The 27,486-nt window shown below is 32.7% G+C and overlaps 1 protein-coding gene across 1 annotated transcript in view; it reads right to left on the bottom strand.

Annotated features, from left to right (window-relative positions):
- Nucleotides 1-467: 467 nt before the first annotated feature.
- SEMA3C (semaphorin 3C) overlaps nucleotides 468-27,486 on the bottom strand; it is a 153,208-nt gene continuing 126,189 nt past the window's right edge. The window contains exons 13-18 of the mRNA XM_006188369.3: nucleotides 23,766-23,854; nucleotides 20,862-20,903; nucleotides 17,530-17,687; nucleotides 9,199-9,266; nucleotides 6,941-7,071; nucleotides 468-3,278 (exon numbers count right to left, since the gene is read on the bottom strand). Coding sequence (XP_006188431.1) covers nucleotides 2,865-3,278; nucleotides 6,941-7,071; nucleotides 9,199-9,266; nucleotides 17,530-17,687; nucleotides 20,862-20,903; nucleotides 23,766-23,854 — 902 coding nt within the window. The 3' untranslated portion in view covers nucleotides 468-2,864. The remainder of the gene's footprint in view (nucleotides 3,279-6,940; nucleotides 7,072-9,198; nucleotides 9,267-17,529; nucleotides 17,688-20,861; nucleotides 20,904-23,765; nucleotides 23,855-27,486) is intronic.

The raw sequence follows: 27,486 nt of genomic DNA, 5'->3' as shown, positions 1-27,486 counted from the left end.
AGAACTAAGGCAGAGAGAGATGTGATACCTTTCCCATGATAAGACAGTAAGCTTGGATTCAAATCCTGGCAGTCTGGCTCCAAAGCCCAAGCATTTAGACTCTTTTTTTTCTCCCTGTAGAAACACGGCAAATACAGACAGGAAAGGATGTGTGATGCCTCTTAAAGAGAAAACAAATATGAATATGCTTGTTGTGTATAAAATGTCATGTAAATACACACAGAAACTGACAACATTGAATGCTTCTGGGGTAGGACTTGGGGAAAGGAGAGAGAGAGTGCTGCAATGACAGTTTTCCATGTATATCCTACTGGAAGTTTTGAATTTGGAAATATCCACATAGATTCCTTTCACACAAAAGACTAAATAAATAAAACTTAGGGGAAAAAACATTTTGAGTCCACAGAGTCTATCATGTTAGTAAGCAACTATAGACTCGACATTAAAAAGGAAAGTTAAAGACATCCTTGGGGAATTCAACATGTTTTATTTTGCCAGGCACATGGTTTCTTCACTGTCCAGTTAAATATTACTGTGCTAACTACATTTTCTTACACAGGGTGAACATTCACTGTAATGACAGTTTCATCATGCTAAAATCTATACACAAACCTACACTCTGAAAAAAAAGTGCATTTCTAGGAAATTTTATGTACAATACAAATGAAAAACATATCAAGTCACTGAATTGTCAAACTACACAAAATAAAACCAACCAATCAACCACCAACATTCAGTGTATGTTAACAATATTTTTGAGAAAGTTTTCTTTACATTTGGCAGTTTTGTTCAAGAAGGATTTCTATAATTTTAAAAGGAAAATAATAAAAGTATATACAGTCTAATAATGTTCAAAGTAGAAGTTATTAAATAGCACAAATAATGTTACAAAACTAAACACCCTTATTGTCTATCAGTTTGGGTTTACATGAAGCAAGGGGACCTGTATAGTTTACCCTATCCTCTGAGTCTAAAACAATTTTACTTGCAACTCTGTTCATAGAATAGATTGGCCATAAACACAGAAGATGGTTTTGGCTTTATACACATTTCTGTTGGTGCATGTGGAGGAGAAATATTTGTATAACAAACTGCTTTAGAGACTGCTTTAGATTCTTATACATTTAGAACAATAGCTTTTACTTAATAGCGTTTTGTGAAAAAACATTATTTGTCGTGTGTGGTAACTGCTATTTTTGCCCCATTGAGGCCTCCTCTTTTAATATCGTAATTTACCTCCACTTAAATAATAAATCATATTCTTAGATTCTGATCAATGATTACATTCATTTTGATAATGATTTTAGTCCCTGAAGCTTTATACTTAGTGCTTAAAAAGGTAATATATCTACCTTGATGACCTTCTTTATGAGCTGTTAACTACAAATAAAACTTTTGTACTGGGTTTTAATTAGGTATATGATATAATTTCTGTTTGCCCCTGGAAATACGAAAATGTATTTAAAAGTAAATAAGATGAAAAAGCAAAAGTTGTGTTTTTAAAAGAAATATTTCATATTTCTCCCATCTAATTGTTATTTGGAGTAAAAAATTCTATATTAAGTTATTCTAATAAAATGATCCAAACATACAATTAGAAGATAGTTATTTTATTTGTCAAAAACTTACCACATTTGTATTTATATACCAGTGAACATAACGCACCAACATTCTTTTAAAAGAAAGTATGTCTATTTTTGTTCAGATCAGAATCATTTTCATTTCTCCACAAAATGAGATCTCTCCAGCACACACAAAAGAGCATAAAATGTGAATTGGTGACTTAAAATCAGTGTGATATCTGAGGCTGGTAAACAAGCAAGTAAACAAAAGTTAGTTAATCACTGAAATTAATTACTGAAGTTAAAAACTAGTCACTTTTCAATAAACCTCTGTTAAGAAAACTGCATTTTGTACTTTGTTTTTTCTTTTTTTTCATTTTGATAGTTTTTAGCCCTCATATACAAGTTTGATATTTAAACTTTTTTCTTATATTGTTTAACTTGCCATACAGACTAGAAAATTAAAATAAACACATTAATTAATTAAACTGTGTAAGATTATATTCTCTGAGTCTAGAATAACTTACATAACTTCCAAAAAAAAAAAAGTGCTTTTGTTTGGAAGATGATAACATAAGAATATAAACTTAAATGCTTCACTGTTGTAACTCCAATCAAAGATATTAATGCTGAGGGTTCCTTTTATCTTCCTAAAACAAGGGAACAGAGATCAATGACAGATACCAGGAACTGACAATTTTTACAATCTTAAAAGTAACCAATTATATATTTCACTGGAAGCATATAAACGCCATGTTATCTTTTTATGAATCACTCATGTCTTATACAATTTTTAGATTCCCTCTTTTTTTTTTCTTTTTTCTATTCTACATTTCTTTTGACAGCTACTCTGTCACATGCATTTATACAACTTTTACTACGTAAAAATTGTGAAGTTGTCATTCGTTTTTATATACAAATAACTGATAATTAGAAATCTAAATCCTTAAAGCAAGGAAGGAAGATTACGGGTTATGGCCCTCGTTCAATTAAGGGATGTAAGAATTCTACTTTTAAAGCTGTCATATTGATTTTGAAGAAAAGGTAAATAAAGATATAAATAAAATCTAGGTTAAGTTAAATATTTATATGCACCATGAGGACCATGACATGTCTAGTGCTAGTCAGTATCATACACAAAAATCCATGCTCATTTCAGTTCATGTAACATTCACTTTAGGAGTTAGCAACCACCTTTCTCAGGAACTTCCCGTGAGTAAAGCACAAGATTCTCTGCTCAAAATTTGATCACTGAAGATGGACCATTTACCGTTGGAAGCATAAGCCCCATGTAAGAAAAGATTATGACTCTGGCAGCTGATTCCTCCTATTTCTACTTTTCCGGCTATTGATAAGAGCCTTTAGCTTGCCGTAGTCCCCTCTCATCTTTTGGGATTCTTCTCCCTGTTGATGTTGCTGCCGAGTGTCTTTGCAGTACTGATTAATCATCTGCATTTCTGAGTGGCTGAATGCTCCCATGATGTCCTTCGGGTGGAAGGGTAAAGCCCTCACAGAGCTTGCCCAGGTCCATGGAGACCATTTGTCTGTCACAACAGCCACCATTTCGGAATCTAAAACTTTAAAGTTGATCTTGGCTATGGTCTGCTTGAAGCTGTTTTCTGTTGCAATACAGTGATACAGTCCTTGGTCAGAATCCTGGACAGAGCGGATAAGGAGTCCTTGCGAAGTGGCTATGATTCGTTCGTTCAACTTGACCTAAAAGAGAGACATCAAAGTTCCGAAAATCCAACTCTGTATCTTCTAAAAAGAAATGATCAACAATACAGATATTGTTGACTTTCACAAATTTTGCAAAAGCACTGAGTACTAATTAGCTTCCTTCTTGGTGGACACAAATTTTGGTAAGTTCCGTTGCCTTTTTTAGCACAGGAGATCTAGTCTCAAGGGCAGTGAATCTACTAAAGAGAAGATGAAGTTGCACACTGCCCAAAATGGCTTAAAGTGCATTCCCCTTTGGACAGAAGTAGTTTCTCCACAAGTAAGTCCAGAGTTTGGTTGCTTTTGGAATGTAAATCACAGTCAACATATATAAATGAAATTCACAGATAGTTTAAAATATCTATTTCATCTTGTAGTTCTTGCCTTTTATTGTAACAAAATGATTTACTTTTAAGTAAAAAACATGAAGCCACAATTAAAGGGTTGAATTTTACCTTTTTTTAAATGAATGAATGAATGAATATTCTCCTAAGTAAAAATCATATAAGCAGACGCAGAGTTTTGAACATTATCACGGGCTTTTTCCAATTATTTCATACAAAGAATGATTAAAAATAAGCTGCAACTACTGTATTGTAAGCACTCTAAGTGGTTTTACTTTCCAAGGAAAAGTAGTAAGAAGCTATCAGCTTAGTATTTAATTACTTTACAGGCTTACACTGGAAAAGAGATCATTTGCTGGATATAAGCTAAATGCTTGAAATCCATTTCTTTATAATTCCAGCTATAGTATTGTCAATGAACACATAAAAACCTAAGTGGTAAGGAGTTCCTTCACATGTATACACTCAGGAATGCTCATTCATTGAAGAAGAAAGAAATTTGACCCAAAGCAAAATAAAGGAATGCATGTGAACCTTTTTTCTAAATAATAAATTTCTATGCAAATACATATTTTATTAGCGAAATCCAAATCAAAGGTAGGTTGTTTTAGATAAAAAATAACCCACATGCAGAAGCACAAAAAGGTGAAATATAGTATTGAAATACAAACAATAGAACAGAACTAGAAAAAAGAGATTAGGAGGAAGGACTAAACTACATTAAAAATTTTTTTAATGTTAATTTAATTTTTAATGTTTAAATGTGCCTCTGAAATAGTTTAAATAATGTAGAAATGCATTCATAAATAAAAGAAAAGAAAGCCTTTTCTATTTGTGCAAAATTGGAAAACATTTGGAGGCCAATTTGACATATCTATTAACATGGATATAATATTCGGTGCAGAAATTTTATTTCTAGGAATTTGTATAGAAGATATACTCTTACAAGTATGCAGATATTCATTTCCATGATGTTTTTGAAAAGAAAAAAAAAAAACAAAACAAGATATGACCTAACCAGTATATAGCTTTAAAAGGTATAGTCACATAGTGGGATACTATGCAGCCAAGAAAAATAAGGTAGCTCCACAGGTACTGATACTGAAATGTATGTGGGGTGTGTGTGTATGAGAGAGAGAGAGAGAGAAGGAGACAGGGAAAGAGAGAGACAGAAAGAAACAAAGAAAGAGGAATATAGGAAAATTCTGGAAGCGATTTGGAGAAATATATTTCTTAGCTGCCTTTGTATTCTGAGAATTGAGAATAAGAATCATAGAGGCAAGGAGGGCTTTTAGTTTTCACTTCATGCTATTCAGTATAAACTATTTGTATTTTTCTCTGTAAGTTTTTAACATCTGTCTTGCTTTTATTAAGAAAGTTCAATATTTACAAATCATTAATAGGAAAAATAAGTGTATGTTTGCCTGAACTACTAAGGAAGAATTAAGACAAATTTAATTAAACATTAATAGTTCATTCAACTAACATGAGAATGAATAGAATTGTGCTCTGTTTAAATTCTGGATAGGATAGATTTTCATGATTATATTAGAGTTAATTTTTTCATAATATTCAATTCTGGGATTATTCTATTTTGAGGTTGAAGGAAAAATCAAGATATTAATATTTGAGTCCCCACATTTCTGAACCTTCTGAAATAGAACATTAGAAATATAAAAGGGATGAAATTCATGATACATTTCTTTTAAAATTTCACTTGTTAATTTCTGTGACGTATTCAATCCTGTATATATTAATTTTAATTTTAAGTAATAGAAATTATATTCACTTATTATACATTATTCTATGAAACTTTCCATTGAATAAAATAAAAACATTTTATCTGTGTTAAGTAATCCCCTATTTAAGTTTTGGATTTCCAATTTATATACATATATACATACATACATACAGTTTCTCAGGTAGGATGGTTCATGTCCATATGTCATGATCTAACCTAAGAACTCCATTTCTGTATGATAATCATCATCAGACATTATGACATCTATACCAGATTACTTTGCAAGGCAATTATTATCATACTCCATATTCATTCAAAATTGTTAAAAATTAATTACACTGCTTACATTTCAAGACTTACCTGACAACAGCTTTGTTAGCAAAAAAATAGGTCTCAGTATTTCTTTATTAATGAACAAATTAAAAAAAAATTTAGTACCATAGAATTCTGGGGCAAGAAGGGGCCCGAAGTCCATCTAACTCATCTTTCTTCCAGATAGTTAAGTCTTATCTTATGCAAGTGCTCATCCGCCTATGGTTTAATATTCTAGTGGCAGGGGACACAAAATTTCCTAAACAGCTATAACACCTTTGGATAGGCAGGTCTGAGAGTTGGAAAGTATTTTCTCATAAAGAGTCAACATCTATTTCAGTAACTCTGATATAATGTCTGTGTTCTATAGTTAGGGACTGTATCCATTCTACATAGACCTTACTAACATAATATGTGTATGGAAACTGCCCACGACAGAATACACACAAATGCAGAAGCCCCACTTTTCCCTTCACTTCATCAAACTTTATGATGTACTGTTAATATCACTGCATTTTAGGCTACTTTCAGGCTTTATATATACATATATATTTTTCTTCTCATCCTCTTATTTGTCAGGACGTGACATCAATTTTATGGAACTTATTATTTATAGTATCTCACTCTATGCTGTTTTACAATGTTTCCCTTTTAAAGGAGCTCTGTACAATCAGTGAAAGGTTAATATAAGTGTCCTTTTATTTGAAAATCTAGGTATTTTTTCACTAATCACTAAATAAAGGCAATTGTTCCATAAATAATGATTCTACATGTTACCTGACAAAACCTCACGAGTTACGAATAACAAAGCAATGGGAACAGATTACCACATAGCAGAAAAATGCTCTTTACCATAAAGGTTATAGTTAGTGTAATTTCTTGCTGAGGAAAACTGAATTTTTTTTTAAAGCCCCTTTTATCAACAGCACAAAGGTGCTGTTGTGTGAGAACTTGGCTTCTGGATTTGCCCACATCTTGTTTCTTTTACAAATGCTGTTTCACATCAATACCCCCATTTGAGTGCCTAAGCACCAGTTTTAATCACTGTGTTATAGAGGTGAGCAGGCAGAGAGAATTTCTAATTAATCCATCAACTCTATGGACAAAGGATTTTAAAGAAGGTGGCACTTGTCATCCCAAAGACACTAAAGGATGTTCATGTCTGTCCTTTTTTGTTTGATCTGAACCTCACGGAGGGACGGTGATTTAATGCTCTTTCCAAAGCTCCGATTGATTGATTGCTGCTGTGCTGTGTTACTCACCTCTTTCCTCCTGTCTTTGTCTTTCTGTAACAACCACTTGATAGATGCCTGTGGAGACTTGGGGGCACACTCAAGGAAAGTGGTGTTATTTTTTACTCCATACTGAACAATTTCAGCTGCATTTCTATATGCTGAAGAGCAAAAATGAAAGGAGAGAGAACGAGAGCAAAACAATGGGATTTGGAGCATATTCTCCTATATAAATGGGGCAACCCCAAAGGCAGTCTTAATCATTTAATAAGCAGATTATTACATTGTTTACCTGGTTTCTTTAATCTAAAGAGAAGGAGAGAAAGATACAGGGGAATCAATGTCTGTTCAAGAATTAACACTATACCAAAGAATGCACTTAATATTACCTTAAACATTTAATTATTACAACACCCTTGTGAATTAGATTTTCTCAGCTTTTCATAGCTGAGCAAATTAAGGATGTGAATTATGAAGAAATATATCTTAAAGAGTTAGTAAGTGCCAAGAAATACTGAAGCCAGGTTCATCTCACTCCCAAACTTCATACTCAATATGGTATAGATGAAATTCGGAAACACTGGGAAAAGGCAGAAAGCAAGGTTTGGTTGCAGTGAGATGTAATGGCTGAGAAACAGTTTGAAATCAGAGATACCCAATGTAAAATCCTGACTTGACCACTACTGGCTGCATAAATTGAGACAAGTTATTTAATCTCTCTGTGTCTCAGTTTTACATGGTTCTAGAACTATATTTTCAGACATTCTTTACCAAAATTCTTAAATTAGAAAGAGTATTTAGTATAATAATGTGGTAGCTCAGACATGGACAGAATCCTCATTCATAAAGTGGGAATAGTTAACAGACCCTACTTTGGTACAATTTCTTGAGCATTAAGTGAGATAATCCATAAAAAACCCTTAGCTCAAGTTCTGACACAAAATCAACATCAGTGTTTGTTCGTCATTGCCTCTGCTGCCAATTCTCTTACCACTATGACTACTACTATTATTAATAGAAACTGATACACAGATTTATAAAATACTCAGTAAACAGAGAAATAGTAATGTGGATTTATTCCCTCAATTAGATGTATGGAAACATTAAGCAAAATGTGTCTTAATTTTCTTATTGTCATTAGCGTAGTTAATAACAAGACTGTCATTCTTTAAAAAAAATTGCCTCGATTCACAAAGATTAGCAATAAGAGTCTCTGTGTTAACTGTTAACAACAGCTCCTGTGTAGCACCTTGGTGAGCCAGGAGGGAGGTCTGTCAAGAGGTACCTCTGTTGGTAGGGTGGAGATGGGGGGAGAGTATCTGTGGGAAAAGTGTAATAACCTAGTATCTCCATGTAAGGATGGGAAGAAAGGAATTAGATTAATTGTAAAACACAAGGCAGGACTGCCAAAAGTATATAGAATGGTTGTAAATTGTGAAACCAAGGCACTATAGTACACCCATGTACAGAGCAGGATTATTTACAATAGCCAAAAGCTGGAAAGAGTGCAAGTGTTCATCCATGGATGAATGGATAAGCAAAATGCAATACATACATACAATGAATGGACTATGTTTCAGAGCCAAACAGGAAAAAAAATCCTGACACATTACAACATGAACGAACCCTGAAGAAGACATTAGTCTAAGTGAAAGAAGTCAGTTACAAAAGGACAAATACTGTATGATTCCACTTACATACGGTATCTAGAGTAGTGAGACTCATAGAGACAGAAAGTAAAACAGTGGTTACCAGAAGCTGGGGAAGGGAGGATAGGAAGTTAGCGTTTAATGGGTATGGAGTTTAACTTGGGATGATGAAAAAGTTCTGGCGATGGATGGTGGGGCTGGCTGCACAACACTGTGAATGTACTTAATACTACAGAACTGTACATCTTAAAATGTCAAAATAGTAAATTCTGTTATGTAATTTATCACAGTAAAAAACAAACAAGATGTTACTTTTTCTTCAGTGGGAAACAACAAGTACATTTTTTGTCTTCAGAAAGAAAATAACAGCTAAGAAAATCTATAATTACTATCTGTGTCAAAGACTTACCTACTAACATTCCCAAGATATCTGTTACCCGACTTTTGTTTCTCAAAACTCTTGGTACACATACAAATAACATTTAAGTTTTATTTATAATATATGAATACCACTAATTTTTATAGTGAATTTTCCTTTAAAATTACATACTTTAATCTTCTATGAGGTTTCCCTTACTGAAATATGCTATAGAGCGCTGCTACTCTTTACCAAGTTTGACCATTGCTCACTTTCCATACCTTTTAGATTAAATCCTCTGCATTGAGTCAGTGGATTTCCATGTCTCACATCTTGTCTTCGGCTCCTCCTATAAATGGGCAGAAATATATAAAAGTGACTTAGAATCACTGCCAATTATACCGCATTTAAAAGACCACATTTTAAATTTTGCAGTCTTTTGACTGCCTAAGCTTTCATAAAGAAAAGAGATCTGATTATCTGACATTTCTTGTTCAATGCTTCAAAGATAGTGTGGGTACTTAACTTTGTTTTCAATCCAAATTCATTCAGACTTTCCCCATCTACCACTTGTGATAGATAAACCTCCTATTAAGGATTGCACTTCCTGGGTAAATGTTAAATTCCAAATTAATAGTGCAAATTTTTAGTTTAGATGATAACCCCCAAAGTATAAACTCACTAGCACCTCCCTCCTTATAATTTTTTTCTTAAATAAATACACTTTTCTTACAAAAGTCAACACTTTTTTATTCCTTTCCAGCTATATTAAAAAGTTTCCAGGACAAGTGATAGAGACAATGTGGATATTTAATATAAAGGTAAGCAAAATTGTTCATTTACTAGAATAAGCATTTTCCTTCAAGTTTTTATTTTGAAAATTTTCAAGACTAAAAAAGTGGATATATGAGTACAATGATCTTATATCTAGAATAATAAATTGTTGTATTTTGCCATATTTATTTTTATCTTATATGCAAGTATATGTCATGTATATGTTTTGTATGCATACACGTGAAAATCTTTAGAAAAGCTGCAGACATAATGTTTTACCCTTAAGTGTATGTATCTTCTAAGAATAAGTAATTTCTCTATAAAACAACGTCATTATCTTACTAAAGATATACATTTATTTAATAATATTATATAATACGTATTTTCTATTAAAATTTCACGACTTGTTCCCAGAATATTCCTTGTGAATTTTTCTAGTTTATTCAGAATCTAATCAAGGTTCACTCAGTGCATTTAGTTGTTACATATTACCAACTTAAACATTTCAAAATTTTAGTTACATTCTTTGTAAGTTGGTCATCACTAAATAAAAGTTTAAAATTATTTGCAAACCATTAAATTTCTTGGATCTTAGATTTACTTACATATTAGCTTTAATTGTACTGCATAGTGCAACAAATCAAAATAGAGAAACTGAAAATCTATTAGCAGTGAATTGTAGATATGAACATTGTTTTGAGAGAGAAGGAAGGGAACATTCTTTACAAATGAGAGTACAGGAATAAACTGTTTATTATCAATGCTAAAAGTATATATAGATGAGCATACCACTTAACTGGGTTAGTTAAGTCTCAATATTTTTACCTTTAATGATAAAATACTCAGTAGGAACAAGAGAAATATTAAAATCACACTGGGATTATAAAATTTACAAAATTTTTTTTTCCTTTTATTAATACAGAGGAAGGACTTAAGCTCACTACTTCTTAGTTACAGCTGCTACTTCACAGTTTCCAAGGTGGGTTCTTAGTGACTGCAGTTAAGTAGGAAATGGAAAACTAAGCTCACAGTCACTGACAGTGAAAAAAATCATTGTAAGGTTACAGTAAATAGTTAATAGTTTATATAATCAATGGATTATACACATCTATTTATGAAAATATAGGTACAAATTTTGTGCTGTTTAAGTATTATTTTTCCCCCAAAGTCACATGATCTTTATTCAATTGTATATTTCTTTCCAACCACACACACAAACTAGTGGAAGTCACTCTTGTCTCAGAAATTATGATTAATACTGTACTTTAGAATAGCTCCTATGTCAGGTTTTCACTGCATTGTGTTTTGTATATTTTGAAGTCACAGCATTATTTACTATCAGCCAACTTGTGAGTATATATTATATGAAAAGTGTGTGACAGTTCTTAAGGCTGAACTTGTCATTTTCAGCCATCTAGACAAGCAATATTAATCACAATGTTTAAATTTACTGTCCTGTGATCAGCACTATGTTATTGTTTACTCAAGTACAGGAATCCTCAAACTGGGCAATCTGAATTTGTAGTATCACATAGCTTCCAGACATTCAAATACAGGAAAATATTGTTATAGCTTAAATGATAAAGAACAACAAGGCAGCCACCTGAGCTTTCTGTATGTGTAGATTCCCTTTGAGGCATTCATACAGCATCCTGAAAGCACGCTGGTAGGCAGGGTCATGTTATAGTGCATGTAGGACTCACGATTTGGCTCAAGCTGCTCATGTTTCCTCCGTTATAGTCTATTCTTTGCATAAACAATAAAATCACTTTCTTCTTGTGTAAAAAGCAGGTATTTACTTGAAGGCCGTACTGATTATCTTGTCTTAAAGAAAGTTTTCAACTACATGTCTGAATCCAGAATAAATAACATTTGAGATTAAACTGCAATATTTGATACAAATGCACAAATATTTGATACTTGAGGATGAAGAGAAAAAATGCTTTTCTTGTTCACTATGAACAAACGTCTTTCTGTTTTCCTTTTTACAAATGTCTTCTAAAACAGAGAAACTGCTGAGCCAATGATACTTTGCAACCTTGTTATGTCAAAGTATAGCCTTCACTGATTTCCAAGTGTAACTGTACTTCTCTGTTTCCATACAAAGGACATATTTCTGGTTTTCATTCCTATGTATTCCTCTATATGATCTTTGTGTTCCAGTTAGATAGTACAACTGAAATATAACCAGGTAAGTTAACAGTATTAAAGAAAATGAAAAATAATTCAAATGATCATTTTCACTATTACTATTTAATCTCTAAAGAAAATAAATACTACCTCATACCTGTTAGAATGGATATATATTTATGGTGTTTTCTGGCTCTCTGTGATAGAATTAAGACATTGTCAGAGATTTCAAGATAGCTCTTTAAATCATTATTATTTTCTTTTTCAGCCTATGATACATATTTTTTCTTGTTTGCACTTTTAAAAAAAATTGTGGTATTATTGACATATAACACATTAGTTTCAGGTGTACAATTTGATATTTGTATATATTGCAATATGATCACCATTATAAGTCTAGGTAACATTTGTTACATAGTTACAAAAGTTTTTCTTTCCTTGTGGTAAGGAGTTTAAAGATTTACTCTCCTAGCAACTTTCAAATATGCAATACAGTATTATTAAGCAGTAACTATGCTGTACCTTACACATCCATGACCTAATTATTTTATACCTGAAGGTTTGCACATTTTGACCTACTTTTGCCCATTTCTCCCACTACCACGCCCCTACCTGTGGCAACCACAAATTTGTTTTCTGTATCTCTGAGCTTGTTTTTTTAAATTTAAATTCCACATATAAGTCAGATTACACAGTATCTGTCTTTCTCTGTCTGATTTATTTTAGTTAGCATAATGCCCTCCAACCATGTTGTCACAAATGGCAAGGTTCCATCTTTTTACGGCTGAAGAGTATTCCATCGTATTTAGGTGGTACATATATCTATATATACACCAAATGTTTATCCAATCATCCACTGATGGACGCTTGACTTGTTTCTACATACTTGTTATTGAAAATAATGCTGCAATGAGCATGGGGGATTACATATGTTTTTGAATTAGGATTTTTATTTTCTCTGGATAAATACCCAGAAGTAGAATTGCTGGATTGTAATGGTAGTTCTATTTTTAATTTTTTAAGGAACGTTCATACTGTTTTCCATAGTGGCTGCACCAATTTACATTGACATCAACAGTGCACAATGGTTCCTTTTTCTTCACATCCTTGATTAACACTTGTTATTTTTTGACTTTTTGATAACAGCCATTCTAATAGGTGTGAGATGAGACCTCATTGTGGATTCGATTTGCATTTCCCTAATGATTAGTGATGTTGAGTATCTTTTCATTAGCCTCTTGGTCATCTGCGTGACTCTTTGGAAAATTTCTATTCAGATCTTCTTATTATTTTTCAATCAAATTATTTACATTTTTGTTATTGAGTTGTATAAGTTCTGTATACATTTTGGATAATAACCCCTTGTTGGATATATGTCTTACAAATATTTTCTCCCATTCAGAAGGTTGCCTTTTCATCTTGTTGACAGATTCCTTTGCTGTGCAGAAGCTTTTTAGTTTGATGTAGTCCCACTTGTTTATTTTTGCTATTGTTTGTTTTTGCTCTTGAAGTCAGACCTGAAAACTCGTCATCAAATCTCATCAAGGAGATTACTGCCTATGTTTTCTTTCAGGAGTTTTATGGTTTTAGGTCTTACATTCATGTCTTCAAACCATGTTGACTAAATTTTTGTGTATGGTGTAAGACAGTAGTCTAGTTATACTTCTTTTGCATGTGGCTGTCCAGTTTTTCCAATATCATTTATTGAAGAGACTATCCTTTTCACATTGTATAGTCTTGGCTCCTTTGTCATAAGTTAATTGACTATATATATATTTGTGTGTGTGTGTATGTGTGTGTAAATATGGGTTTATTTCTGGGTTCTCTGTTTTGTTTCATTGATCTATGTGCCTGTTTTTATGCCAATACCATACTGTTTTGATTACTATAGCTTCATAGTACAGCTGAAAATCAGGGCCCATAGTACAGCTGAAAATCAGATGCCACCAGCTTTTTTCTTCTTTCTCAAGATTTCTTTGGATATTCAGGGTCTTTGTGGTTCCACACAAATTTTAGGATTGTTTGTTCTATTTCTACGAAAAATTCTATCGGAATTTTGATAGGGATTACTTTGAATCTGTAGATTGCTTTGGGTAGTATGAACATTTTAACAATATTAATTGTTATAATCCATGAGCATCAAATATCTTTGCATTTCTTTGTGTCTTCTTTAATTTATTTAATCCATGTTCTGTAGTTTTCAGAGTACTGTTTTTTTACCTCTTTGGTTAAATTTATTCCTAGGTATTTTATTCTTTTTGATGCAAATTGAATTGTTTTCTTAATTTCTCTTTCTGCTAGTTTGTTATTAGTGTACAGAAATACAACAGATTTTTGTATATTGATTTTGTACCATGCAACTTGACTCAATTCATTTATTAGTTCTAGCAGAAAACCCATGACACAAGGCACAATATGTACCATTAAATAATTTCAAGAAAGTGTCAGTTGTTTGTTTATTACAAGCATATGAGTAAAATCATGATCTATGGTATTAGGATGACAACATGGAATCTATGTTTAAGTATATATTTTAGAAAGGATAAGTGGGGCTGTAATAGGTGGGAGAATATGAGAGTAAAGGAGTTAACTCATATTTCAGCAGAAACTTCTATAATGTAAAATATATCTTAGGTATGCAATGATAGCCTATATATAGCATGGACTGTTACTTGAGAATTAGTTCTTGTTTGTTAAATAAAAATGCTTGTTCACCAAAGTCAATGTCTGAAACTTTTTCAGGGAAGGAGTACTAATCTCCAATTTCTTCATGTCATAGAGGAGGCTGGTATGCTTATAAGACTATGGTAAGATTCACTCTGTGGTCCCTACATCACTTTCTTTCTTAGCAAATGTAGTATTTCAGCTACTTTCAGCACTAAGTCTGTTTAATAGATTGAAGATTGTAGTCCAGGTGTTAGAGATGCCAATTTTTAGAACTGCTTACCAAGAAAAAATTATTGCCTTACCAACATTTATGTTAGTAATTGAAAAAAATTATTAAAGAATAGTCAGTTTACAATGCTGTATCAATTTTTGGTGTACAACATAATGTTTTAGTCATACATATACATACATATATTCCTTCTCATAGTATTTTTCATTATAGATTACTGCAAGATATTGAATATAGGTCCCTGTGCTATACAGTAGAAACTTGTTGTTTATCGGTTTTATATATAGTAGTTAGTATCTGCAAATCTCAAACTCCCAATTTATCCTTTCCCACTCCTTTCCCCACTGGTAACCATAAGTTTGTTTTCTATGTCTGTGAGTCTGTCTCTGTTTTATAAATAAGTTCATTTGTGTCCCTTTTTTTATATTCTACATATAAGTGATATCATATGGTATTTTTATTTCTCTTTCTGGCTTACTTAACTTAGAATGATAATCTGTAGGTCCATGTTGCTGCAAATGACATTATTTCATTCTTTTTTATGGCTGGGTAGTATTCCATTGTACAAATACAGAGTTACAGTAATAATTTTAAAAAATCACTGCTATCATAACTGTGAGTGCAAAACAAATATGGTCAAAAATACCACAAGTGGCCACAAAAATCATTTTTTATTTGTGGTTATTTGCAATTAGCTTTCCTCATACTTTGTGTCCAAGTTCAGAACTCTAGCCCAGGGCAGACGGAAGATCTCAGGAAAATGAGGTCCAGAAATTCCATGTAGAAATAAAAACAGGCCACAGACCTCCTGACTAAACCTTAAAATAACATGGTGGAACATGAGTCTTTGACACAGGTATTAGAGACTCCTGGTTTAAAGAGTGGGATTGTCTTCGTGCCTCAGGCATTTAAATACAAAAGACTTTGAAACTATCCAGCTCAAGTCACTTCTCCCTACTCCAGATTCATATTTCTAACTGCCTACTCAACACCTCCTCTTGAATATTCTACAGGCACTATAAATGTCATCTTTCTCCCAACAAATCTGCCCCTTCCACAGTCTTCTCTTTCTCAGGAAATGATATGTACGTATTTCTAAAGCTCTGTTGTGAAAACTTGGCTTATTTATGAGTCCTCTATTTCTCTAACATCCCTACATGTAATCTGTCAGCAGGTTCTGTGAGCCCTATCCAGAATCACACCACTTTTTGCTACCTCCACCTCTATCATCCCTTTGTAAGCCACCATTTTATCACACCTGGGTCATTAGTTAGTAGCCTGTCTTGAGGCTTCAATCTCCTCTCCCCCATCCTCTTCCTATTCCAGGGCTGTGATCCTAGCCAAACCCAACCAGATGATATTTTTAAATCAAAAGTCAAATGATATCCCTCGTGTGCTCAAAAATCTTGAGCGGTTTTTTCATTTTACTCTAAATAAAAGCCTGTCAGTGATTTACTAAGTTGTCTGTCATCTGACACTGATCTCATTTCTTCCCACTCTTTCTTTTTCTCATTCCAGTATAGCTCCATTAGTGATGGTATTGTTTCTTGAACAATCCTGATACACTCCAGCTTAGGGATTCCTGGTCCCTCACTCTGGAATTCTATTCTCCCAAATAATGCCATGGTGCCATTCCTCATCACATTCAAGCCCTTGTTCAAATATCACACCTTCAGTAAGGCTTCCCATGACCACACATTTAACATTGCAATATCCAGCTTCCACATCCCCTTTCTCTCCTCTCTGCCCATTTGAAAGTCCTAGGTCTTATCATTATTTGATATACTAGAGGGTTTCTTTAATTGTTTATTGTCTAAATTCTCCCTATAGAACTTATTATTCCTCAAGGCAGGGATTTTTGCCTTTTTGTTGTTATTTTTCACGTTATATGCCTGGTTCTACAACACTGCCTGGCAAATAATTGTCTCATGATACAAATTTGTATTAAAGGCCTGTATCTATAATGAGGAGTAAAGGAGCTATAAAACACCATCACCCGAGGGATTTTATTTGAAAGATCATTGGTGCTCAAAGCTGGTTCTATTTTCTCTCTCCTGATGACCCTATTTTATAGGTTTTGGCCTTGTCATCCACCATGACCCATATTGAACTTTGACTGAAAATGGCTGTGACCTTGGCTGACCCTAAATTCTGTGTATTCTTTGCTCTACAATTTCACTAGTGTTGGTTCCTTCCAACTTGGTGCAAGTTGGTTCAGAGTTTCCTGCCTAAGTCTTTACTTGGATAAAAGGCATTGTGCCTGAGGCTGCCTTACTCTCTTAATCTAACCAGCAATCGTGCACTCACCATTCTAAGGGGTAAAGTATGGCCATCAAGGTTTTGAAAGCATTCAGGGCAGCCATTCTGGAGCAATGCTCTTTTTGTCTGAACTAGGACAAGCATTTGATTACAGAGGAATCAGGTTGCATAGGAAAACCCTAGGAAAGTAAGATTTAAGGATATACTGAAGCATATAAAACAAAAAAAGATTTTAAAAAAAGGTAATATAAAAATGTTAAATGCTGCTTGAAATATGTGAGGACTTGCAGGAGGAGGATTGTGCTTCAGAGGAAATTTAAAAGGAGAAAGGAATTTTTCCAAAATACTGCATTCTAATACATCCGTGAGAATGCCAAGTTATATAGTACGAGCATTTTCTTTATTCAAAGACTATACATAGTGCTAAACTTGGCCATTACTTTTACTATCATTTTAAAAGAATACCGCAATAGAACTGATTCTAATGCTGTGGAACACTGTTCAATTCTCTAGTGATATCAACTGTGATTTTCAGCAAATATTTAGTACTCACCGCTTTCCGGTTGGGTAGAACCTAGAGCAAGAATGGCCATCCCAGGCACAGTAAGGGTCCCTTGCCAGGCAGCAGTCAGCACAGGCTGTACCGTAGATGTGGCAGCGATGCAGAGACACTTGGGAAAGTCCTTCATTAGAGCTCACATACAACTGTTGCTATTAGAAGAATGATGATTTATTTCAGATGTGGAAGTTAAAAGAGGACTGTCAGAAGGAAAACATTATAATATATGCCCACAAACCCATGGATTCATTTTGAAATAGACTAAAAAAGAGAAGCAAAGAGAAGAGTATAAAGCCAAAATAAATAGAATTTTCCTAAGTTAATATGGCTATAACATTACCACTTTCCTGTTTAAAAAAAAAAAATCTCAGAGCACCATGTAGAATGGTAATGTGTTTTAGACAGTGGGTTTCATTGTTCTCTCAGATCTGAGCTAATATATTACAGATTTAAATTATGATGTTTGCTTGTTTTCTTTGAATGCTGTCTCTTGGCAAAGTATAGGTAGCTTTTTCATTCTTCAAATCTGGCCACTCATCACCTTGTAAATTTGAAAAAGTCAAGTCTGAAATATAGGGCATTTTTAAGTTTAGAAAAAATAGGTAGTAAATATTAGACAAAATTTAAAATTTTTTCATATGCCTTTGACAGTGACACATTACTCATTAGAGCAATTTTTAAATTATTTAGAGGAATATAAGTATATATTTAGACATGTTTTAAACTTTCTGTATTATCCAGAGATCTTCAGCAGCCTAAGTCATAACAAAGAATTCATCCTCCCTCATTTGTATGGGGTCAAGAGCTCATTATGATACTGCTCCAATTCCTTTATCTGTGCATGAAACAGTTCTCAGGAGTTGAAAGGGTAAGTTTCTAATCCACACTCTTTATTTTGCAAAGGACTGATATTATACAATTCAAGTTAGCATAGAATTTTAAGCTGGAACTAGAATACGTGCATACATACACACATGTGTGTGTGTGGATGTATATGTGTGTGTGTGTATATTTATATTTAATAGATTTAAAATGAAATCAATGGAGGTACCATTGGTTTAGTCAGGTTCTGAAGACAGGTTTCTGAGATTCAAATCCTAGCCACCACAAATTTGCTGGTAACTTTTCTGAAACTCAGCTTCCTCTTTGGTAAGATTGAGATAACATAGCACTTACTCTATAAAGTTTTTGTAAGAACTAATTATAAGGGCTAACTCCAAGTAAAATGCTTAGAATAGTTTCTGGCACCTAACCCCGCAATGAATATTATGTAATAGTAATAGTAGTAAACTAACAATTAATAAACTATGAATTTATGTATTTTCAATTCTAATTAATCATTTGACTCATACCTCACTCTATTATGTCTAATGTAAAATTTTTCATTCAGATCAATAAATCTTTTAGAAAACAGGCTGAAAATGAATAGTCCTCATTTGAGACATTCAGACAACTGCAGGTTTGACATTTCTCTAGAAATACTTGAAATAAATGTTTGAGTATATTAATACAAAATATGGTAAATGCATCAGCTTCATTAAAATATTTCAAGGAAATGTGTTTATTTTAGGAAAGGATATAGGTAATTCCATTCTAGAAATTATCTTTTTCACTAATCTATTTTCTGCTATATGGAATGCAAAAATAAATCAGAGAATAAAAGAGCATAAAATGGACAATACAATTTTTAGTTTGAGCATTAGGGAGGTATTAAATTCATGATATTTAAATCCATATAAAATATCTTTGGCAATTTTTAGTTCTTTCATATTGAAAAAGTATTCAATATGCAGTTGTGCAAGTGAATTCTCCCCAAACTAATTACCCAGCCCTGAATCTAACTGATTTAATGAAACATTTTATATGATCTATAATATAAGATGTTCAAACAAATTTAATACTCAGTTTTCCTGTGTATGTATATGTTGCACATGGCAATTTAATGGAGTGGGTTGTGAATTATAAGTTCTCAAGTTGAATTACAAGGTGAAACCTATAAATGTATACTGGACTACTATGTAACACAAATGGCTTTGTGTCCATTTTGAATTTTGCTCTGATACTTTCTCTTGCCATTAAACTACTGTAAACAAAGGGATTCCCTACTGACTTCAAAGACAATTCTAACTTGGGATTAGCTCCCTAGGACATTGGGGAAAATGACAAATGGCTTCTTGTTACTTTGGAAAATGTTTGTTATGCACCATACAAACATTTTTACAGATGAATTTCTTAGCTCCCTTGTATTCTATTTATTTTTCTTCATAAAATTTAGTCAAGTGAAAAGAGTACAACCCTGACTGTGGAATACTTCTTCATCTGCGACAGACCAAATATGGTGAAGAACACTAAAGTTACATCATCAGTTGTGCTAACACATAAAATCTTTATTCCATATTCCAAGAAAAATAACTCTTAGGTTCTTACAAACAGCACTTTCCAAAGACCTACTTTATTTTAGGCAATTTATATAAATTAACTCATTTGTGAAGAAAGTATTACCTTGCAGAGACAGAAACTTAAGTCAGTGAAGTTAAATTATTTATAATTTACGGTCAAGTTGGGGTTTAAGTGCATGTCAGTCCCATTCTGAAGCTTACTCCAGTTTTGACTACACTGCTCTGTCCCATAGAACTTTTGTTTTAGAGATACACTTTTAGGGTCTGGAAAGGTGCATGTTTTGCACATGCAGAGACTGGAACTGGGCTTTTCCTTTCCGTGATCATTGTGTATTTGCATGTACAGGCACACATCAGAAGATCAGATATTGCTGATAATCATAGTAAAACATTTCTTCCTCAAATCCTGAACCCTGATATGGCTTAGATTTGAGACATTCAGATTTTTAAAATGACGTGTAAACCCTAAAAAAAAAAAAGTAGTACTTTCTTAGAAATAACTGTAAAAGAATGCATTGCACATTTCAGACAGCAGCAGGAAATCAAAAGAGGATTGATTACTCATTCCAAGTCCCTGAGAATGTTTGTGATGTTACAGTAGCCCAAACATTATGCTAAATTTTTCCTTCAGAAAGATTATTTTTATTTTGGTTGGCTTCACACACTGTAATATTTGAGAATAGAGGATATACAAAATGTTGGAATATCTTACTGCATTTATAGGTATGTATATATTCTGCCTGGATGAACTTCTGTACAAAATAAAATCTATTCTGTACTCCACTAATGCTAGTAAATTCTGTATCAAAATTAAATGTGTGGTACACTATGAATAGTATTAATTATTTTGCTAATACTCAAATTAGTTTTTCAGAAAATACAAAATACATTTTTAACTGCAAGGAAAATTAAAATGGGGTTGTTTACCTTTTTCGATGAAATTTTCATTGTTGTTATAGGAGCACGATTCTAAAAAAAATTAGAAAAACATTGTTAGTTGCTCAAATTATCCTTAAAAAGGAGTGTACATTCAAAGACTCATTTCTGTTAAAATTCAAGAAATCATCATTTCTCTCATATGCATATATATTTTCAAAGTTTAACAATAATTGTCTATAAAGTAATTTCCTTTGTTTGGAATAAAGATGGATTTGTTACACAAATATATGCCTGAACTAAAAAACATGGCAATTATAACACAGCTATCAATACAGTCATTAGAAAAAAAATGAAAATTTGAGAAAATTGAAAAAAGTATGTCTTGGAATATTGAATACAATGAATAACTCAGGATTGTTTCTGGGTACTGGGTGGGGGGCTGTGGAATGGTACCCTATCTTATTCCTTCACAACATAAGCACTCTGAAAAGAAGTATTAGCCTGAACCATATTTATTAATTCTCATTGTCGCAAACAAAGAAATATTGTTAGCTAAGGTCCTCTTTTAATAAATGTGAATTAGTGAAAGAACCTAAGAGTTTTCCAAAATAGTCATCCTTTTTGAAAACACTCTGTTCTTAACTTTACTTCTTAAACATTATTAGTTCCTTTCAAAGTATAAAAATTAAGACTCGTGATACCCTGATGAAGATCTGTGAAGTTTAATTTAAATAACTCAAGTGGGAACACACTCTCAAAATCAATTGTGCCCATAATTATTTTGCTTTCTGGAGTTGTGCTCCTACAAACATTTAAAAGAGAAAATGGTGATACCTCTAAACACTGAATTGCAACAAATTATGACATTCGTTTAGAAATACACACATAATACAAAACAAGTAGTGCATCTTATATCTAATAGTTGTACCTCCAATTCAAGTTAAGTTTAGGGAAGCTGGATGTATTTTCAGAAGATATTCTGAACAGAGGATTAAAAAGGACATTATAGTTTTGCACTCTGTAAAAACAAAGTGCCTGGTTTTTAAAAGTTACACTCAGTTTTCTGCAGTGTATCAGTGTGACACTTAACTAAGGAATTTTTTTTAATTTAAATGTATTATTTCTTCAAGTGCTCATCACAGTATATTATACACACCCAATTATTTTTACCTCACCTCAAAAAATGTGACACAAACACCATGCTGAAGACAGTAACTGTGTTTGGTAACTGTGTCTCTCAATTTAGCCACATCAATCACATGCATACGCTTCCGGAAGAAAGCTCAAACGTTTTTAGTCTGGCTCTTGGGTTGATGTCCCCCACGTGCATTTTGACTGACTCTATTTTTCCACTGAGAGTTTATTCTTCCTGATGATAGCGCCAGCATAACTCATAAAACAGACCATAAGTAGTTAGCACATGATCAGAATGACTCACATTTTTTAAGATCTTTCTATAGAATATATGTTTGGGTTTGTGTCAGACTCACTCAATTAACATTTCCTGATTATCAAAAAAAGATATTTCAGAATTAAAAATGAAGTGCTGCAATACGGTCTTTTAGCTATCTTTAAGAGAACTAATGAATAAGGTACTTTATTCTGGCCATCCAAGTTGTCCCTATTGAATTGAATAAGAAAAAAAAATATATAGGAATTTTGGTTAATCTAGTGAAACAATCAATTTCCTTACAAAGCAAGGCATAGAAAAGGCACTTGAATGCACATGGTTAATATTTTATAAGCACAATTTTAATGCACTAATCACAAAGAACTTTATGCCTTAGATTGGCATCAGAAATTGTAAATTTAATAACATATTGGTAAATTTGCCAGAGATCCTCAGATTTTGGATTTGATTTGATTTAAAATATTTCTTCACATTTAAAGTGTATTAGCATAATCTAACAGCATTGCATCTTGATCACTTATCTGCTTGTAAATTCAACATTTTTGGTGACTGAGGGAATGCATATTAATAAGTCAATACATTCTGAACCCACTCAACAAAGCAGCCTTCTGGACTAGCAATAGTCTGGACTAGCAATAGTCTGCTCCCAGAGGCTCTGAAGTGCTCCTTTTAGTATAGATCTTTTGGTGTCCGTGGCCATTGTTTCTTAACTGGTTTAGTTGGAAAGAGAAGTTTGCAGTAGGATTGATTCCATGCCATAGTTTCTTTGCAATCCTCTGGCTGTGCTTTATGCATCTTGCCAAACGCAGGTAAGAGGGACCACTTGAACTACAATGACCTGCACCTTAAGGAGAGAAGGGTTTGCACAGCCTCTCCAGCCTCTCTCTTCACACATGAAGAATAGGCATTCTGCCCTGAGCAGGTAAGATCTTACAGTACTGAATTTCCCTTTGTGTGCCTTTTTTTGTCATTGTATTTTGTTTTTCTTTTTATCCCAAATTCAAGGACAAAGAGAATAATACAATGCAATCTCAAGTTCAGAGAGAACATGAAGTTTTAAGTTTTAAGAGACAATATTTGTTTTATCTAACTAGAGTGACATTTGAATTGAAAGCAATAAAACAAGAGAAAACAAAGCCGTTTTTCTTGAAATTCCTGGCTAAAAAAATATGAGAAAGTTTATCTAACAATCAATTATGTGGAAGCATTTGGGTTTCAGTGGCTTGTGAAGCAAATGATAAAAGCCCTTTCATGGCAAATCTTCTAGACCTTGACCACAAGAACTCATTTTTTAAAAATAATGATGACCAAAATTCTTCAAGTTGTGGTGATAGCTAAAAGATAACTTAAAATGTAAAAAAATACTTCAGAAAAATATTTTTTTCTATATTTCTCATTTTATCTGGTGTTTCCTACCCTCAAAAATTTATAACATTCATTTATTTGATCTCTTATCAAATATTTTTTCCTCCCAAGTGGCTGTAAGATTAAAGCATTCCATTCATCATACATGTTGAGACTAATAGAAGAGATGTTCAAACCTTAAAAACTTCCAACTCCTCCAGAATGAGTTCACCACTGGCAGAGCTGTTAGTAGGAAGAACAACCACCTTCTGCACAGTACCCCGATCTGAATCAGACAAAGAAACAATGAGATGTACTAAAGAAACACGTTTAGACATATGACTACCGGCTTAGAATTTAGAATACTGTTTATGTAATTACTTAGTCATCAAAAAAGAAGTTCTACATATTGAGCTATTACCATTTGCAATATGTCGAATTCAATCCAAATCTCATATGTTTAAATTGAGGTTATGCATAATTCAAAAAGTATTAATAGGAACATCTATTTTGCACATATTTTGTATCATCATAATTATGAGAGAAAAAAAATATGTCCAAAAGACTTATGAAGTCAAAAGTTCTGTTTCTGAACCAAATGTGTATTCTTGAAACATAACTTTAAGTTTGGTCCTTAAGAATATTACTTACTCCTCCAAACCAACATTATAAAGTGACACTTCCATATTTTTGTTAACATTGACAAATAATGATTTAATTATCTGAGAAAAAATTACCATGAGTGAATTTTTATAACAGTACTATAAATCACTAGTACTAGAAATTGACATTTAATCTGCAGTTGTGAGGGTGTTTAGACATAAGATGCTTCACTCACAATTCAAAATAATTTCCAAAGCAGAAACATCACTGTGGTTTTATCTCAGATGTGGACACCTAGTCACAGAATAACTGTATGGTTTTCATAATTATCTTTACCAGCTGGGAATGTTTCTTTGGATAGTTTTAAAATATAGGAAAAATTTTGAATTTTGAATAAACTTTAGCGAATAAAGATTGTACTCATATTTCTCAATTAGAGATTGCCAAAAAAACCCCCAGATGTCCAAAAAGATGTAACACATATGCAAAATGTATATGTCAATGTTTTTAATTACTAAAGTGTCATATGTCATTTAAGAAGCATTTTCTAAACATAATTATGGCAGTCTACCAATCACTTAAATTTTAGATTTAAAAGAAACTAGCTGAGATTTAGCCATGTGGGGTTAAGGCAAATTTGTGGGTGATGTGAGAAAGTAAAAATATATTTCCTCACAAAAATATGTTTCTATGAAAATAACTGATGAGCTGCTTCATGACTCTCAAGTCACTACTCTTTTAAAGTATGACTTTAAAGCATGTAACTGTGAATTTATAATCTGGACAGGTGCCTATCATCAACAGATACTGAAACAGCTTTTAATTCTGTTGAGAAATGTCACTAAGAAGAGATAACCTGAACTGAGTTGTACAGGGCTTCACATCTAGGAATCATTTAGTGATGATTACAATACCAGAAATCTCAAATCACATCTCAAAGTGGCCACAGGCAAGCATTACTCTGACATAAAGGATCCCACTTCTTGTTTACAATTTCTATTTATGAACTTAACTGGAAGACTCAAATAATCCTTAATAAAAAAATAATCTCTACTTTAAAATTTTACCAACTAAAAAACTAAAACTTACTAAATAATAATGATTATTCAGAAGAACAAGAGTTAGAGATTTTGCCAGAACAATCCTTAACTCTTGTAAGGATACAAAGTTTAAGCACCCTATCTTAGAAGTTTCAAACTATACTCTGTAATTTAAAATTCATTCTTTAAGCTATATTCAAAAATAAATAAAAATCCTAAAGCTTTTCTGGCTCTAGGTGTAATAAAAAGCTTGGAAATTTCTCTGTTTCACTTATCAGCTTCCTTAGAATCAGCCCTATACCAATCTGTACTATTTTTTTGGAAGACAATACAGGTACAAATTGGAAGTGAAATAAACATCCAGCAATATGGTGCTGAGAGAGGTCACAAATGAAAATGGATAAATGCAATTGAAGGTGTTCCCCAGTTTCTATTAACAATTCATCACAAAGAGCAGTGTAAACTTCTATGGGAATAGAATATACCAAAAAACCTAAAATTAAAGTCTTGAAATTATAATAGCTAGGGCAGGATTTGTGTGGGACTGTGTGGCAGAGGGGTGTTTGGGGGTGTGTGTATGTGTGTCTGGGTGGGTGGGTGACTGACAGATGAGGGTGTAGAACTGTCCTTGTTTTAGGTTATGTTATCATAAAGATCTTATTCTTTTTTTTTTTTTTAAGTTACAACAGAGTTTTATGGTTCCCTGCTGAAGCTTGCAAAGATCACCGGCATTCTATAAGACAGCGGTGACCTCTTTCTTGAGTAGAGACTGAGCAGAAACTATGTCTAACCATAGTCCCAAGTAGAACTGCATGAAAGGGAATCTTGATTACAGGAGTTCCCAAAGAGAAAACCATCAGCCCTGAAAATAATTAATTAAATATTCTCAAATAAGAGAACTGACTACTCTTTTACCCAGTGTTTAACTATGAGAACAATATTTTACATAAATTATCATTTCTTCTGAAAGAACTTACAACAAACATACTTTATTCATGCCATTTATAAAACATTATACAAACAACAGTGATAAAAATGGGCTAATAAAAAGATAATGCAAAACTTGCTTTTGACTCATTTGCAATAAAAGGTAGAACACCACTTTTATTTACTGCTTGTCTTCCTATTTTAATTATTTTTGTTTTTGCTGGTAATGAGTAGATACCCCTTTTAAGACCATTAAAAAGTAAAAATAAAATTTTCTACCAAGTAAATGTCAATGTATTTGAAATTATTACAAAAATATAAGTAAATTTAAGTAGTGGTAATGTTTCTACCTCAAAATCAAGCTTAAATAAAATTGGAATGCAAGATTTCCATAGAGAAATAAATATTTATAGGATGCCTGCTCTGTGTCTATGATAATATATTATTTCAAGAAAATATCCATTTAAATTCCTTTACTTTTTTACACTGAAGACTTGAATTGGTACTTTATGAGGTGGTAGTTCTACAGAGTTCATTTATTACACTGGTTCAATTTTCATCAGTGCGTCATAAATGAACATATTTGTTCTCAATAGAATTCTACATATTGGAGCCTGTATATACAAAAATCAGAATACTCATTCAAATTTTTGGATTCAAATATGAATGGAATAGTTTTAAATCCTTGTAAGAACATTACTATTAACAATTATTAATTTAGATTTTATGAGACCTTGAACTCATATAATTTGGAGTGGCCTTTAAGTAAAATAGAACAAAAATGCGAAACAGAGTTGTTTGGGTCTTTCCAAAACAACTACAAATGAGGAACTCTAAAGTTTATGCTAAGTCCATCTCTGATAACTACCCTAGTTTTCTAAAAAAAAAAAATAAAGTTTCTATAAAACTGGACAATGATACATTCTTTAAAGAATCTCTAATTATCCAATAAATCTCAACTACAATATCTTATCACTACAATTCTATCATCCAAGATCAGTCTTTCACAGTCAGTAAAAGGTTGGAAATTTCCTTCTTTAGTTGAATGTAAATAGCTCTACTTCCCTGTTTCTTTTATTCGTTTGCCTTTCTACTATAGCTACCAAGAACAATAGTCAATCTCTTTTTCACAACTCTCCAAGTACATCTGTATACCCTCAATACTCTCAAGTCTACACATGAGCACTTCTTTCAGGTATTGTCTCATTCTAACTCAAAACCAGATCTTTTTACCTGCCTTTCTCTGGACACCCTGCAGTTTGGCATTACCCTATTTAAAATGCGTTCATCATCATACATGCCTATGCAGTTGTTTTACCAGTATGTGGACCTCGTTGAGACAGGACTA

Source organism: Camelus ferus, chromosome 7 (assembly GCF_009834535.1).
Source record: "Camelus ferus isolate YT-003-E chromosome 7, BCGSAC_Cfer_1.0, whole genome shotgun sequence".
Classification (NCBI taxonomy): Eukaryota; Metazoa; Chordata; class Mammalia; order Artiodactyla; family Camelidae; genus Camelus; species Camelus ferus.
Note: the sequence above shows the minus strand (reverse complement) of the source record. Positions and strands in the feature narration are given on the sequence as shown.